At 37.4% G+C, this 18,374-nt stretch overlaps 1 protein-coding gene across 3 annotated transcripts in view; it reads right to left on the reverse strand.

Annotated features, from left to right (window-relative positions):
* GUF1 (GTP binding elongation factor GUF1) overlaps nt 1-16,242 on the reverse strand; it is a 27,480-nt gene extending 11,238 nt beyond the window's left edge. The window contains exons 1-14 of one of the 3 annotated variants that reach the window (XM_036381557.2): nt 16,080-16,242; nt 14,851-14,962; nt 13,769-13,917; nt 13,483-13,563; nt 13,076-13,153; nt 12,164-12,247; nt 11,676-11,740; nt 9,684-9,887; nt 8,047-8,186; nt 6,789-6,912; nt 6,291-6,423; nt 4,820-4,963; nt 3,793-3,926; nt 1,828-1,929 (exon numbers count right to left, since the gene is read on the reverse strand). In XM_036381557.2, coding sequence (XP_036237450.1) covers nt 1,828-1,929; nt 3,793-3,926; nt 4,820-4,963; nt 6,291-6,423; nt 6,789-6,912; nt 8,047-8,186; nt 9,684-9,887; nt 11,676-11,740; nt 12,164-12,247; nt 13,076-13,153; nt 13,483-13,563; nt 13,769-13,917; nt 14,851-14,962; nt 16,080-16,211 — 1,682 coding nt within the window. In that variant the 5' untranslated portion in view covers nt 16,212-16,242. The other 2 variants (XM_036381558.2, XM_054514523.1) reach the window with 2 other exon arrangements.
* Nucleotides 16,243-18,374: the final 2,132 nt, after the last annotated feature.

The following is an 18,374-nucleotide window of genomic DNA, read 5'->3' on the forward strand; positions in this document are numbered from 1 at the left end:
CTAACAGGTGATAAGACTGTATTAACCTCAGTATATAACATCATATCAAGTATTTATAAAAAACACCCTGATTATCCATCACAAATGAAGACATTTTGAATACTGCCACAGCTTCAAGTGAAATTTTAAACTAGGTCAAGGAGAATTTTCATAGATCGTAGGCCCAAGTGGTCAAAAAACACACATTACAGAATGCTTTAAAAGTCTGGTTTTATATCACAAGAAAAAAATAAATTAACATACTCTTGTCATCTGCTAATAAAAATTATCTAACTGTATTCAAGATCTGCATATGCTTCAGGTTTTGGAAAGAGAAAACAACAAAAGGTCTGAAGAAGCTACTAACAGATACTTTCATAAGCTGTTAGAAAGAAATGGGTCTATCTGTATAAAAATATCCATATTTAGCAGACATTTTTACCAACATACATGTTTTCAGGTAGTGGCAATGTGACTCCTTGCTACCTGTATAGAGCAAACATTTAAACATGAAGTACTTGAGTCATGTTCTTTGAGCGTTACAGTTTTAAGAGGTACATATATTTACTTCTACAGGAAGAACAATTGATGACTATCTTAATACCAAGCTTGCAGTAATCTCTGTAATGCTTTCTCTATAAATGTTATTCAGCATAATTCTTACAGATGCAGTTTTTACAGTGGGAAGACTGAAAATACCTGCAGCAAGAGCAAAATGACTGCAACTATGAGTTAAAAAAAAACCAAACAACTGAAATCTAAACCCAAAAGAAAGTAAAGTGACTAAAACAGTTTTAGTGAATAAAACCAGTCAGTTTTAGTAAGTAAAACAGTTCAGGGTACGGGCTAAATTGATAAAAAAATACATGTTAAAGCAATAACTAACTTTTGCAAGGGTGTCCCACTCCATTTTGCATCTTTTCAGGTAGACTGCTAAACACTGCATGCTAATGAGAAATGCATTAGCTAGCAATTGATGCAAGACAGTTACTCCCCTTCAGCCCCATGATCCTTCTGAACAAGGCAAGGGGTTTATTCTCCTATGTCAGCTTTCTGGAGTTACAGAATTTTAAGGATTTCAAGATTGCAGTTATGTAAAAAAATATGAAAATATTCAAATATTTAGCCACTACAAGTATTTTAAGAAGGAAAACTAAACAACCCACAAAAGCAGGCATTATTGGAAAGGGATGCTGAAGGGAACCTTGTAAAAACCTTGTGAGAAGATAGGGCACAGGCTGGAAACAGGAAAGGCATTATTCTCACCTCTAATGCCTGAAATGCTCATAGAAATGGAATCATTTTAGCAAAAAAATTCTGAGGTAATTGCATCCAGTAAATATTTACATTCTCCTGGTACTCTGTCTGGAAACACGGTAACAACGAACTTCTATGGAACAGGAATTAGTGGGAGAACAAAATCATTTTTTGTCAGTATTAAGCATCATAAATTACTCATCTGGCATCTCCTAGACTGGTCTGCATTTAAATTTTTCCAGCCCTTTAGAAGATTGGCATTTTGCATTTCTTTCTCTCTGCCCTACATTTTCCACAAAAATAAGATATCCAGTACTTAAGCTGAGAAAGAGAAATAAAAAAATTGCTATTATTATTTCCTAATTTTCATACTACAAAATACTTCTCTTTTTCAGTGGTAATGAAGGTGGTCAGATGGAAAAATCTTCAATGCTCATACACATTTTTCATATTAAGAGTAACACATATACCTAGAGTCATTTAGAATCATATAATCATTTAGGTCACTAAAGACCTTAAGATCATCGAGACCTATTAATAGACAATGTTTTCATTGTTACTCCTTTTGAATAAGGAATCCAGTAAACCTACCTGTGTATGATAGTTGCGAGTTCTTCAACTGGATTTCCATTTAGAAGAATATCCATTTTGATTAGGTCTGCTGATTGGTAACCTGCATCTTCATAATCAAAACTAAAAAAATAAAAGCAGTTCAAAAATTAGTCATGATATTGTATAAATTATATTTTGCATTCTTTGTTCCATAGATTTTATAGACAAATTTCTTAATAAAACACTTGAACTTTTTAATATAATGGGAGCACAGTTTTTAGTAGTCTCTCACTACTTCTTCACACTAGAAATGTACCACAGGTGATGTCCCCTCCAATGCAGAAAGACGTCATCTTGACTTTGTGGATGTCTTTCCAATCTAATGAGCAATTAGAAATCTACATGCTTAATGCAGTCTTAAAGAACCCTTCAACACAGCTTTGCACACCTAATGTCCTGAATGTCACAGGAATCAAACACCAATCCAGGACTGTCTTCTTTTCATCTTCTCATTTGACAAACTTTTTATGTGACCCCTATTGTCATCGTCTCTGACAACTAAGTTTTTCACTTTGTCTCCAAACCAGGCAACTATCTTTGGTAGGTGTAGGCCTTACTGTCTGTTAGTTTGCAAAAATTCTTAAAAATAGAAGAGATGAAGAGGTGATGTATGCAACAGACAGACAGACAGATAGATAGATAAACACACAGACAGATAGATGGATCTTGTGTGTATAATTGTGGAGGATAATCAATATCACTGTAATGGGGTCAAATCTGAAGTATCAGAAAAGGGGGAGGAAAAATCCTTTGAGATTATTTCAAAGTACTTCTATCTTAGTCGGCTTAATAACCACAGATAGGTGAATGGATCCATATTACAGAAATATGATTACTGAGAGCACTACATACACAAGCTGTATTAAAGTGTCAATTAGGAAATAAAAACTAATAAATAAATAAGATAATGCAACATCATTGGCAATCATCCCCAAATCAAAGGAAACCCAACATAATTCTGCTAATGAGATAGGTTCTTGATAAACAGTTTAGGTTTTATGTAGTGGGGGAGCTAGATCCAGAGAGAAATTCAAAATTTCCATCCCTCTGTTTCTTCTATCTTGCCTCTTTGTTTATGCTTTTGCTGCATATATAAACCCGGGCAAGACATGTTTTACTTACATTTTTAAGACATAATTAAAGAAAACATTAACTCAAAGCAAATTCAGCCCTTCAATAAAATTCATTTTTATGTTTGTAAAATAAATAATGTAAGTAGGTATACCAGTTCCTATTGTGTAATTAATATCCTATTAATGACATCTCAATATACCAGGTTTGTGAGAGCCATTGAGCCTCCAGGGCCACAAGCTCATCGCCATGCAAGATCTTCCCTTCCATTAAACTCACAAAGGCTCTTCACAAACATCTGAGCACTGTACTAGACTCTGAATTCATAGCAGCCACCCACAACAGCAAATTTGTCTCAAAATACACAATTTTCTTTTTTCACAAAATAAAGCATGTATATAAAGTAAGTACTGTTTGTTTTAAATACCACATTGTTTTTACTGGCTTTAAATAATCAATGTTATTTTCCTTTTTCCAAGAGACAGTTCATACACTAAGTAGTACAGTTTCAGTGATTCCATTGAAAAAAATTGTCCAGTGTCACTTCAGACAAGGACAGACCATTTAGGTCTTACTCATATAGATGAACCAGTGCCACTCCAGGGGGCGCCCTTGAAAAATCCACTTATTGCCAAAAACAATGATTATTAGATACTGACACACTTTTCATGTTTTTCAGACTTATTTCCATACATTTTCACAGTGAATCTAATCCATTCAAGATGAAGAGAGACTAGATTTGCAGCAGCACCAGAAAGGAATATTCTTTACTTCTGCCCTCCACAGCTGTTCCTCTGGCCTTTTTTTACCATACCACCCAACTTCAGGGTCCAGGGTGGGAGGAGGAGAAGGGGGAACAGGGGAGGTAGTTACCTTGCATAGCCAGAAGACAGAGACTTAAGAGCATCATAAAAATCCACCACAATTTCATTCAGTGGAAAGAGGTATTTTAGCATAACCCTGTTTTCATCAATGTACAACAGATCTTTCTGGACTGCCCTACGATCCTAGACAAATAAAAATTGTTTCAGTTTCCCTTGAAATTTTCTACCAAAAAAATACAAAGCAAATTAAAATGAACAGCAATCAAGCTACACAAGAGAATTCCTGTACTTAAGACCCAAAATAACTTTCTCATTGGTAGTTTGCTGAAGTCCCAGGACAAACTTCAGCACTGTAACAAATGAAGTGGTTATAACTAGTGCTGAATTTCTGAAATCCTTAACAGCTTCTGCTTATTGCTGCCACTGTAGGACTTGCAGGCTCATCTTCTTTCCTCCCAGAAGGGTGTTCTTAAAGTTATTTTAGAAATTCTTTTCAAAAGATCTTATTCTTCACTGTACTGCTTTGTATTATGCATTTTGGAATGTTAAAAGCTAAGAAAAATATTGTGAAGTAATAATATAAATATAATATGCATGGCAGTTAAAACATTTTCAATTAGAAGTATTCCAAATACAGTTAGGCAAATTTGGCCATCGCTATCCTAAATTTACTTTCAGTGAAGTACTGAAAAAAGTACATGGACACATAGTCAGAAGTGTTGGCAGAAGTTGTATTCCCATGAATATACTTCTAAAAAAAACAAAACATCTTATTTCCCTGCTGCAGACTCCATTCATTCAGAAGAACAGAACTAGTTATGAATTAGTCTAGTACAGACCAAGCACTTTGTTGTCACTGAACTTCATCATTAACTTTTCCATTTATGGATTCTGTAGTTCAGAATTTTAGAAATAAAATGTTTAAAATTATTTTATCTTTCAAAAGTACCAAATAATTACTTCAAAAATACTATTTAAGTAGTAATATCTATTATCATACTATCTTGTGTCTTCACTTTAAGTATGAGGTGAAGAGCTTAATCATGCAAAGGAAAAAATTAAAACTATACACCAACCTGGCACAAGGTAATTATTTTCCCAATATATTCATGAGGTGTTACAATAGTACCAAGAACAGTTGGCTCCAAATATTCTGATACTGAAAATTTATCAGGAAACTGAGCAGGGTTGATAATAGTAATCTGGTCTTTTCCATACTCCTGAAAACAAACAAATAAACCAGATATTGTAATTTATTAGTAAGTAAAATGAACAGCAAAGGAGACAAATATAGCATTGAAAAAATGCTAAAAAATGTTTCAATTGCCTGAAAACATTGGTGCATTATGCAACCCAAGTTTAAACCAAGGAAGATTTTAGAAGAGATTTTTATAAAACATATAGAAGTCTGATATCAGCACATCCTTAAATATCATTATGCAGAAATTAGCTTTTGACTTGGGAAATGACAGAAATACAAAATGCCTTCCTATCCATCTTTCCAGGTCTCTCTCTCCCCTGTAAATTGAGGATCTTCTTTCTTACTTCATCCTGATCCTCTAAGTTACTATTACACAGCTTCAACAGAAGACCTGCTCTAAATATTTTATAGTTCAGTGGTGGGAACTTTCTCCCCTAAGCAGAACTTTGGCTCCCTCACATGCTGAAGTGGACTTAGAAATGAAGTTTTTGATTCCTGTGTAAGTGCTTTCATTACCTATGAAAGCACTGGGCTTTCGTAAGTAAGGGCTGGAGTTACCCTTCCAAGGTAAAAAGAAGGTTATGCTGCTTATTGTGTAAATGCAACTTCCCTCTCCTCCCTGTCCACTGACAGGGACCAAACTTACAGCATTGTTTGAAAAGAATCCCACATCAGCAGTCCAGAATCACACACTAAAGGTGTCAACTACTTCATTTCTAGCTGCTATACTGCCTGAGTAAGAAACCAAAACAACCAGAGAGATAAAGGGTTTATGCCTCACACCTTGCAAGTACAGAAACCTTTCTTATACAAGTTTTAGTAATTTGCAGGATAATCAGCCAGTCAATTCGCAGCCTCCTCTGTTAGCAGGGGCTCTAAGTCTACCTCTTTCTAAAACTCAAACACAGTAATTCTATTTACACCCAAGTTAATGAAGTCAACACAGGCCCATTTAATTGTGATCAAAAAAATTCACTTTCACCAGCCCCTTGCCAATCTACAGTATCATCACAAGCTATTCCTAGAAACGTTCATGTTTTCTGATGGATAAAGCCTGGGAGATTATTTCACCTGCTTTTAATGCAGTTCAGTCAGTAAGCACTTAAAAGAACACAGCAAGGTATGTGTCCTATACTCCCATTTTCAAGGAAAAGTATAAGACATAAAAAGAGAGTGCATGAAATGAAACAGGAAAGAGCAGTTAACATCCTTAAAAAATTAAAAACTATTTAAATAATATACTGGTGTTTCTAATGCTTATTATAAAATACAGTACTAGCCTATATTTAAAAAAAGACTCTAGATGTTTATTATATTTACATAATTTTTTGATGAATTTAACATACCTTTATCAACTTCGCTGAGGAAAGAACAGCTTTATATGGAACTGTAGGTGCAGTCAAAATAACAGACATGTTATACTCTTGCTCCAAACGCTGATTAAAGACTTCCATATGTAGAAGACCAAGGAAACCCAATCTGGAAAAAAAATACTCTGTTGGTAAAAGTATTTGTGTATTCCCTGGAATTTCACAGTGATCTTTTTCACCCTCCAGCATGTTTACAGTGCTAGTATGGCAGTACCAGGCAAAGCAAACAATCTTCAAGGGACCAAATAATCATACAGTTGAAAAAGTCTTGGAGAACAAAAACTATTGATCACAAAAATTTTCATTCTCTGTGCAGAGAATGTAAGAAAATCAAATGAAATTAATGATCTTTATCATTTATTTGAATTACAGCTTACAATTTTGAATTAAGTTTAATTCTACCTTCAGTTTATTTAATCATGCATTCTTAACTTATGAACAGTTTAAAAAATGAAAGCAGCACAGAAACCTCACCTCCATCCGGCTCCTAAGGCAAGGCTACTGTCACGATGAACAGTTACACTGGAGTCATTCAATGTCAGCCTTTCCAAAGCACTTTTGAGATTATTATATTCTGTTTGATCTATTGGATACATTCCTGTCAAAATATATTAAATAGAAGTGATGTGACAGAGAGTTTTAGCTACTGTGTACCTGGCTTTCAAATATGCCACTTACAGTTAACAGAGCAATAAAATCAGGAATAGTTACTTTCTGCTCCATCAGTTTTAAATGTGAAAAACAACATAAGGATTCTTTATTCCTCAAAAAAAAATAGTCAAAACATAAAAATGTTTTAGATTACCTCAAGAATTAACATCTAAACCATAATGGTAGGATCACTGTACTCCTCTAATCCTTCACATTTATGGAAGATTCACGATTGAGTATAACCACTGTTTTGCAGTGTAAGTGTATAGACTTCACTGAGATGTTCCCTCAAAGCTAAGAGTGAGTGAAAAATAAAAAGCATCATTTCTAAGTTGCAAATATTTCTCTATTCTTTTGAAATTAATAAAAACAGCTATTTGTATAACTACTGCCTGAAATAGATTCTACTGTATCACTTTTCACATCCTTGTATACTCAGAAAATGTCATCTACATCAAGATGCAACACTCATATACAAAAACATCATCTACATGCCTAGTCTCCATGAGACAGTTCGAGTGAGTTCTACACACTCCTTCACAACAGGTCCAGAAAATTATTTACAGAATTTTTTCTAAAGCCACCTTCTGTAGCATTTGTAGTAGTTACTGAAGCTAGTGACAACAGCTCAATAGAATTATTCAAGCTCAAAAAGTGAAATATTTTACAGGATCATTCTGCGTATTAGCTCTGGCAGTTTACCATCTTTAACAAAAATGAAACAGCTGCTAAATTTTAAAAGAAGAAAAACCAACACAATAATTACAGAAACCTGATTATCAAGATGAATAATTCCCTCTATTTTTTTTAAATTTTAACTCTTTTTTTCCAGTTATTAAGAGTTTACTGGCATAAGAAACAATAATCATGTTTGTGTTGTATTCATGCAAAACCAGTCAGCATTTATTACTTATCCTGCTAAGTCACAGGGAGAAAACACAAATTTACGTAAGTGATGCACCTCAGCTAAAATTCTAATTCTCCCTACTCTTAATATACAGTTTTCTTTTAAAAGCTCTAACAGCTCTTACTCTTGTCAATGGAAAAAAGTAACTCCTCTTTATATTGATTTACTCCTCACCTGCAAAAACCATTGGCTTCGCTGACTTAAAGCCAGGCAAAGGCTCCACTGGCTGTTTATACAAAAACAGTGTGTCTCCTATTTGGGCTTCTGTTACTTCTTTCATTCCAGCAATCAGGTACCCCACCTGTCCTGCATAGCTAAATAAAATTGTTATTATATGGACATGATTGTTGGCATTAGCAGTATTTCTACTATTTTCCTACTTGATTTAGCCCAGCCAGAAATTCAAATAAATCACCCCCTAAAAAGCCCATATCCAAAGTCCAGAAGTGAGATTTAAGTTGTTTCATCTCTGAGTTGTGAACAGTCTCAACTAGCTCTTTTTCTGTTACAGCTGAACAGTACATTTATGATCCTGGATTTTGAATACTGTGATGCTCTCAGTTTAAAAGCTGGAGCTAGACCCTTGAGAAGCTCCTAAGAAAGAAACCAGAACAGTACCCAGCTGCCAGCACAGCAAGTTTCATATACCACTAGGATGAAACTAGACAAACGCTTTCCATCAGCACATTATGCTAATAGGAGGGGAATACATGGTAAATATTGAGTAAAACATAGTGTATTGGTTTTGGCTGGGATGGAGTAACTTTCTTCAAAGCAGCCTAGTATGGAGCTGTGTTTTGGAATTGTGACTTAAACAAGTGTTGATAACATACCAATGTTTAGGTGTTGCTGAGCAAGCCCTCTGGGTTTCTCACTGTGCTCCAGCAAGAAGACTGAGGGTATGCAAGAGACTGGGAGGTGACACAGCCAGGACAACAGACCCAAATTGGCCAAAAGGGCATTCCATACCACAAAATATCATGCTTAGCAATACAAAAGAAGTGTAGTCTTTCCAAGGATTTTACTTGTAGACTAGCAGGACATCAGTCTGCTTGTGGGAGGTGGCGAATTTGGACTGTCTTTGCATCATTTGTTTTTATTTTTTTTTCTCCTTCATTTATTAAACTGCCTTTATCTCAATCCACAGGTACCTCCTCAGTTCTCATCTTGCTAGGGTTGGGGAGTGAGCAGCGGGCTGGCTGGACTGCTGGCTGGGTTCAACCCAGCAGACACAGTAATGTAACCTGAAAATGACCCCAGTAAAGTCATTAATGTGTATTTGGATGCACACTGGTAAAACTTCTCCACTGATTCTAAGTACCTGATTTTCTTCCCACTGCTGCCATTGAGAAGCCAGTTTCTGGAAGCTGTTGCATTCATGGATTTTAAGTTTTCCACCCTCAAAATATGCTGCAGCAATAACTAAGATGAAGCCCTATTCCCTTCCACTCTCAAACAGGGCAGTTCCTAGAAATAAATTGGACAGCTGAATAAGAATATCGAACACTAGTCTTTAAACACTTAGCTGTCCAGATGTTCCATGTACTACAGAAGATAATGGATTCCTCCCACAGCAATGCCCCAAAAGCACTGCCTAAAACCTTCTGCTTCAGCATGCCCAAAATAAAAAATGACACAGAGGACTAAATTGCAAAGAGTAATTATTAAAAAAACCCACCACCAAAGAAAAAGAACAAAAACCTAGACATCTTCCAGTTTTTACCTCTCAAAGCAAAAATCAAAGAGAAATGCAGGACATTGTAGCTTAACCCAATATATTATTTTTTCCACTGTAAGAAGTTTTTACTTACAGCTTATGTGTTGGCTGTTCATTTGGAGTCAGAATTCCAACTTCATGAACTTCATATCTTTTCTTAGTGTGTGCAGACACAATTTTCTGTCCCTTTGCAATCTCCCCACCAAAGAGCGCAATGTTAGCTATGACACCTCGGTAGTGGTCAAAGGTAGAGTCAAATACTAAGGCTTTCAGTGGATCAGCAGTATTACATTGGGGTCTGTCACCAAAATAAATTAGAACAATGTATTATGCAGTGTGTTTTCATTCACTATTGAATGAGCAAGCATGCCCACCCCAAACACTTTCACAGAATCACACTAGAATGGAAGGGATTTCCAGTATCACCTGATCCAACTTTTCTTGGCAAAAACATTCTTGGCTTAACAAATGGCCTAGCACCCTGCCCAAACAAACCAGAGAGTGTCCAATGTTGTGGAATCCACCGCTTTCCTGAAGAGATTATTCCAATGGCTCTTTGTAGCTACTGTTTAAATACCAGGACACAGCAAAAGGTCTCCCTTAAGCCTTCTTTTTCCAAGGCTGAACATATCCTTTTTTCTAAAGCTTTCCTCAAAGGGCAGACTGCCCAGTCTTTCAATCATCTCTGTGGCCCTTCTTCAGCTGGTCCATATTTTCCACACAGAAGTGACAAAAACCAAACACAGTATTCCAGGTGTGGACTGACCACCACTGAGCAGAGTGGGATAATGACTTCTTCATCTCTGCTGTTGATGTCCCTGTCCTTGATGTCCCAAGGCAACCCAGCATGCTGTTGTCTTTCTTTGCTGCAGCAGAACACTGTTCACTCACATTGACTTTGCTGTCCCCAAAGACCTCTGGGTCCATTTCCACAGAGCTGCTCCCCAGCTAGGTAGATTCCAGCCTGTGTTGTCCAGGTGCTAGACCTTTGCCTCTGTTGAATTTCATAGGGTTCTTTTTAGCCCACTCTTCCAGCCTATCTAGGACTTCCTGTAAAGTTGCTCCCCCTTTCTGAAGTGTCTACTTCCCCTCTCAGTTTGGTATCACTGGCAAAATTCACTAGGGTACATATCCCAACTTCCAGATCACTTAAAAGAAATAGCATTGAACCCAATGTGGAACCCTGGCAGACCCTATTTGTGGCCAGTCTGAAAAGGAACTATTTACCACCACCCGCTGGATGCAGCCTGTCAGACAGTTCCCATGACACAGACCACTCCAGACTGTAACACAGTGGTTTCTCCAGGAGTCTGTGAGAAACCTTATCAAAAACCTTTAAGATCCAGATAGAGAGAAACCCAGGTAGCCACTGTCCACCGCTCACACTACACAGCAGGTTACTCTGCTGTAGAAAGTGATCAGGTTTGTCAAGCACAATACACCCTTTGGTGAATCCCTGCTCGCTTTTCCCAATCACTTCATCTGACTTGTCATAGCCCCCGGGAGGATTTGTTCCATACCATTTCCAGGGACTGCAGTAAGACTGATGGGCCTATAAATTCCTGGATCCTCCTTTAAGTTCTTCTAGTAAATTCGACATTAGCATTCTTCCAGTCTTCTGGGATGTCCCCTGATCTCCAGGACTTCTCAAAGATTACAAAGAGCAGCTTTGCACAGACACAGCCAGTTCTCCTACAATCCTCAGGAGGATACTATCAGGGCCAATAGATGCACAGGGGTCAGGCCCCTGTAACAGTTCACATACCAACTCCTTCTTTGCTGACAGTGGGTCTGTGCATCAACCTGCATTTTTGCTCCCCAGGCCTAAAGCCCAACAGTGCTGGTAAAGACAGAGGTGAAAAAAATGTCCCTCTGCTTTTCAGCCTCACTGGTGACTAATTCACCTCTCCCATTTAAGAACAAGTCACTATTTTCCTTCTGTTTCTCCTACATCTATCTATAAAATATTTTTTTAAATTAGATGCATATTAAGTGTAAAACTACTGCCAATACCGTATAAATACAACTCATGATTTCCAAATTACTTTTAAAGGTTAATTAGACACATAATTAAATACAGACTTACGGTGGGATCTTCTCAATGACCTTTTGAAGAACTTTTTCAACATTTGTTCCTTGTTTAGCAGAAATCTAAAACAAATCAAACAACAACTTTATAAGACACATCTTACACTTATTAATTAAATAGTGTCATGTTAACTTAGACAGTTTGGGTGGTACTCATAAAAGTACTCAAAAGGACACTCTAGAATGCTATGACTAAGAAATACTGTCTCTACTGAATGGCAATTATTTTTATGACAGAAATGAAAATCATTTATGGATTGACAGTGAGAAATAATTTAAAATCCTGGATTCTAATCCTGAAAAATACTAGAATTTTTAGCTGAGAGTTATTTTCTCCACTCTTACAGGAGACAAAATTTAAAGAAATTCTTATGTCAGACAAGAACAGGCAGACATGTAGCACTCTCTTAATTTACAACATGCACATGTCACATGTTAGTTACAAAGTTATATTATCAGGCATGTTATAAAACTCAGAGATCTTACCCTTATGCATTCATCTGTAGGGATATCAAACAGCTTCTCAATTTGTTTTTCAACTCTTTCAGGGTCTGCATTTTTCAAGTCAATCTGTAAAACAACAAACTGCTAAATATACAAGAAACCACATCTCCCACATCATCCAGTACTGTACAAAAAGTACAGTAGAAAGTACAAAAAGAACAGCAAAGTACAGCAAAGAACCTTTATGTATTTACGAGTAAACACTGTCCATCTTTAGGAAAACATCAATATTCATTTTATAAAGTCTTCCTTCCTTGATTTTGGGAAGGATCCTGTCCATAACCAGTCTCATTTTGGCTTGTTTCATTAGGTAAAACACCTTTGTCGACGAGTTGGTAAAAATCTTTAGTTTACACAGGAATTTGAAATAATTAAGAGCTACCTACACTGTTTATAGGATTACATATTAAGTACAAAATAAATCTACAAAAAGCAATTAACATAAGCTGAGCAGTAATTAATCTTGTGATTCCAATAACACAGCTCTCAAAATTGTATAAAAAGTAACACTTAGAATTTCTTTTAAAATTAAGACTCCACTTTTTAAATATAGAGCTCTAGTCATGTCATTTCCTCAATATTAATGAACTTTTAACATCACCAATTCCAAGCATAAACCCAGCACTGCAAAGTCCACTACTAATCATGTCCTTAAGTGCTACATTTTTAAATACCTAAATGTATTTCATGAAATTAAAAATTTCACAGCAGTTAAATTGTAAAATTTTACACAGAGAGCAAATACAGAAAATTCCTAGTAATGTTAAATCTAAATCCTATAAATATTATAATAAATCACTTTCTTTACTTCTCTTTGAGGTTACATTTCTGATCAGCACTATACACATTTAAACAACCCAAGTATTTAATAAAAAATGCTAATAACTTTATTACCTTATTTATGACAGGAATTATTGAAAGCTGTGCTTCAAAGGCAAGATAGAAGTTTGCCACTGTCTGAGCCTGAATACCCTAGAAAATAACATTGTAGAGTTTAACACAGAAATCTCCTCAGTTTTGGTGTGGTTTTGGGGAGTATTTTCAGGCATACTATACAATTTAAGATTACATTGCTATTCTATCAACTCTTTCATTTAGGAGATGGATAAATAAAAGGTGATTGATCATATGCAACTGCTTTAAAATCCCACTACTATTTTTCTGCAATGTAATACTTTCATGGCAATAGCCCAGGGGCAGAAACACTGCCAGAAAAACAAAAAAAATCCCACAACCTAGTTTCCCTCTAGCTAAAGGAAATCCTGAAATACTAAATAAAAACCAAGAATTAAGTACTACACCTCATTTGCATCCACCACAAGTATGACACCTTGACAAGCAGATAGTGACCGTGATACTTCATAGCTGAAATCTACGTGGCCCTATGGAGAAAACAGATGTTTACAATTTCAGGTATTTTTGCAAAGATTTCTGTACTACATTGTTTTCATTTGTATATTTGTATAATGAAGTTCACATTCTTATAAAAGAGGAATTGAATAAACACAGGAAGCCAGAAATCTCCTACTTTTAACTATAAGGACACTTAGATTTGTGTGATTTCAACACTGTTTATATTTAACTTACTGGTGTGTCAATAAGATTTAAGAGGTAGTTTATTCCTTCATGATTGTAAAAGAGAGATGCAGATTGGGCTTTAACTGTAATTCCTCTTTCACGTTCCACTTGAAGTTTATCCAGCACTTGTTTATTACGGTCAGTTTTAGAAATTGTTCCTAAAAAATAAGGAAAAAAAAAAGCTTTATTACCTAATTTACTACATAAATCTTGAAAATGCCATTAACCAAAAGTTAACCAAGAGCAAATGAAGCTTTCCCATATAATTAAGCTAAACAAAGATTTTCAATCAAAAACAAAAGAGCGCATCAACTCTTTACATTTGTCAAATAAAGTTTACACAATAAAGTTATATAAAATGCTAACCTGAATAAGCAGGATAAAAAACATCATCTAAGAGATTAAGAAGAAGGAAAAATTCCCTTGAATTGTAAATAATTTTGATACTTAAGGAAACTTCCCCTCCTATCACTGAGGAAGAGTGGCCCACAGCTCTAAAATCAATCTCAAGAGCCAGATGAGCATTAGCATAGAGGGACAGACCTAAATTCAAAATCCCATTCTATCACAGGCATCAGGCAAAAATGCTCATGCTGATGATACATGGGAGGTAATCATAAAAAATAACTTTGATCAGAATTTTCTCTCCCTGGTTTTGTTTCATTCCTCCTTAAATGCGAGTCCAGAACTCCCAGGTCATGACAGTCCCACCCCTTCTGTCCACATCAACCACAGGCAGTAAACATCATAAACTTAACATGTACTGTTCTAATGGATGACTGGTTAGAGTGACAGGAGATACATCTTCAACAAGGAAGATGTTGAAACAAGAAACATCTTCAAACTCCTTTTCAGAGTCTTTCCAAAATATGTACTTCTTTAAATGAATTACACATTTCTTTATGCCTACGTGTAGGCAGATCTCAACCATAAAGTTCATATATCTGTAACACTACACAACTGAGAGCTTAAAAACCCAAGCAACACTAGGAGAGCAAAAATATTAGAAATTTTAGTATAATCAACGGTACACAAACTTAAGATGCCACCTTCCATGTCAAGAAAAGGTAGCATAAAATGAGAATGCTTACCTGTAATTTCCAGCAATCTGTCTGCTAGTGTACTTTTGCCATGATCTACATGAGCTATAATACTGAAGTTTCTAATGCTTTCAACGGGATATGTTGACATATCTATTTCTTCCTGAAAAACAGGAATTTCTTTTCATAAATCAAGGTTACAGTCTCTTTATAGCATATGACCTGGCCTTTAAAAAACCAAATTAATTATTTTAACATTTTTTCTCTAGAAGTAGTACAGATTGAACAGAGATACAAAAGCTTGAATTGTCACCATTGTTTAAAATGTCAGCATTTCACTTGAGTCATACAGACACATGTATTCTTTTATCACTAAACAATTATGAACTATGCTGGAAAGTATAGCAAGGTACTATGCTCCTACATACATAGGGAGCTGGAAAATTTTGTTTTAGTTTCACATTGGTGAAACTACTAAACTTCAGGATTAAGAAAGCTGGATTCAGGGGGCCATTAAGGACATCATTCTTCACAAGCATGATAGGAATACAGAGCCATTATCTAGAGACTCAGCGAGTAGTAACTTTATCACAAGGAGCAAGCAGACAGTGAAAAAGGATGCTACAGTGTGGAAGGTGCCAATCCACACACAAAAGTCAAAGTACTTTATTTATTTACAGTTCTGCGCAGAAAGGGGCACTTGGTGGAAAATCCACAAAGCCAGCAAACAACTATCAAAACGTCATACTATTTATACATTTTAGCAAACAAAGGCATTATTATCGACTGCCTAAAAGTTACATAGTTCTTTTAATTCGTGTTCTATTGGTTAAATGATTCCCTCACTTATGCTAGTTAGCCAGCATGGTCTGTTTCTCTTGAGTCGGTGGGTTTCTCGGGTCTATGGTCGTGATCTTCCCCAGCCAGAGCCTATTTCAGCACACTTGCTGAGTTGACTGTGTTAGTTCTTTCCTTATCCTGGGAGCTCTGTCCTTCTGGCCCGTGAATTCTGCCTTCTTTGTGCCCACTACTAACATCGTTCTCTCCAAGCTCTGTTAACCCGTCCCTAGAACCGAGATCACTGAAACATGTCAAGCCCTACACCTTAGCAAGGCAGTTCTACCAAGCAGTAACGCATCCGTCTCACTCCTGGACGCCAGCGTGGGCCGCCTGTCAATGTGGCGAGCCCAGGGGTCTGGCAGCAGCCGGCGTGGGGCAGGAGCCCGGGCTGCCGCGGACGCACCTTGCCGCGGGAGCCGTAGGGCCGCCCGCGGACTCACCTTGCCGCGGGAGCTATAGGGCCGCCCACACGCCGCGGGCAGCCAGGGCTGACGGCAGAGCGGGGCGGCGGCGGGGCCGGGGCTCGGCAGCCGTGCCCCCCAGCGCAGCGCCGCCCTGCCGGCGAGGGCCATGGCGCGGGCAGCAGCTCAGCTCAGCCCAGCTCAGCCCAGCTCAGCCCAGCCCGCCAGGGCCGGTACCCTCAAGCCGGGCCGGGCGCGCCGCGCAGGGCGGGCGCAGCGGCCCGGAAGGGACGGGGCGGGACGGGACGGGAGGCGGCGGCGGCCGCGCTGTGACGCGGCGGAAGCACTGTCGGGGCACGCGGTGGGAGTGAGGGACGGGGCTGCCGCGAATTGTCTGCTCTGCGGGCGATGGGTTTATTGCATGCGATTCGGGCTGCTCTGCTGGCATATGGCTGTTGTGGCCGTCAAAGCTGAGCTTTGTTAAATTCTGGAAGCAGAAGCACACGCGATTTCCGTGTGCTACTCTTCATCACAGTCTTTGCGGGTCTTCCAGCTACTTTCCTAGCTTGTATCATTCCTGATTTGGCGTTTATTAGTGACCGCGCGTTCCGCTGTTTTTTCTTGAAATTTTTGCATTAAGGTTATTCACAGACCTGGGAAAACGTGCAGGCAAGGGTCGCTGTTCTGTTCACATATATTGGCTCCTCCTTTCTCTTTTGCTCAGTCTAATTAAGATTTCGGCTGTAGCTATGTAAAATATTTCAGAATTTTTTTCAAAATATTTTTTCAATGCCATCAGACTACTTAGCTAAGAAAGCTTCAAATATTTAATCAGATTCACATTCTAGGCATGTGCCAAATGAAGCAAGACATTAAATTTTGAGGGCAAAATCATTTAAAGGAGGTTTAATATCAGGATATGAGTATAAAATTTTTACTCCTTTTTAACTTAGAAGGATTTGGTCTGAAAAGGCTGCATAAAAGGGATAGGTAGTGCAGACAGCAGGAATTCCATGTAAAATGACTTAGGATTGTGCAGTAATGAATTTGTTAATGTAGTTCACTGCTGGGCTGATCCTATGGAATTTGGGTAGTAATGGACAAAGAGAGTCCTTTGGCAAATTCATGAAAATGTATAGACAAGGAGAAGTATGTCCTTGAATGGTGAATGAATGCAACAGGAACCAAGAATCCAAAGCCATGATCCAGAGCAGGCATATGAGCATAGGAACTGTATTTGGAGGAAAACATTCTCCCTGCTACACACAGATTTAAGTTTGGTGCACTGTAGGTATTGGCTTACCTTTGTGCAATAGCAGAGAACACCAATACACAGCAATACTGTCATTCCTAAAGGGGTAAATGTCTTCACTGTCCTAAGGAACATGAATATAAAAAAAAAAAATTAAGAAAGTGTTCGATTAGCTGGAATTAAACTAATATGTTTAAATACTGTATTAAAGAGAGAGCACTCTCTTGCACTGAGCAATTTATACAGATGGCAGATTTCAGCAATTTCAGAACAGCAGCAGGGGTAGCTAAGCCACATGTTCACACTACCAGGATGTGTGTAGGGACGTGCAAAATCATGTAGCCTCAAAAATAACTGAAAAACAGCATAATTCAAATCAAATAGGTTGCACTTGCACTCCATATCTACACCTTAGAGAACAAAGGCTTGTGTTTGCACCACATGCACACTCAGCTGGCTGGATTCAAGGAGCTGTGCTGGAGTAACTCAATGAGCTCATGTGCTGCATCTTCATCCTGGAACTTGTCCTATTGTCATCGAGTGAACAGCTGTGGAATGACTGCTGGTCCATGCTGTGAGACAGCAGTCCTTAGTGTAAAGCTATTTGCAATATTTTAGAGTTCTGAGATAGATGAAGAAAAACTGGGATAGAACTGCATTTCAAGCATGACTCCTAATCATATGAACAAAATATATTAACTAGAATTTCAGATTGGAGGTCCATCATAAGAGCATAGAAAAATTACAGTCATCTGTCTTTATTTTCACTTTTCAGCTCAGTTAAATATATGAATCAAATATTAAGATTTTTGATCAATTTGAGCTCTATATTCAATGGAACACATTCACTGGAAATACTATAGAACGATGTGCACTTCATCAGAATAATAAATATTAAAGTATTTATGTGACAGCAAGCCAGAAGCAAGAAATATTAATTTTCAAGTGATCATTTACATGTCAAAATATGATGGATGGATGCACACATTTCCTGAACAGCAAAAGCCATTTGTTGTAATGAGGATAAATTAAATGTACCTGTCACTAGCTGCCTTCACTAATACTGGAGCCAACCATATAAA

This window comes from Molothrus ater, chromosome 4 (assembly GCF_012460135.2).
Source record: "Molothrus ater isolate BHLD 08-10-18 breed brown headed cowbird chromosome 4, BPBGC_Mater_1.1, whole genome shotgun sequence".
NCBI lineage: Eukaryota > Metazoa > Chordata > Aves > Passeriformes > Icteridae > Molothrus > Molothrus ater.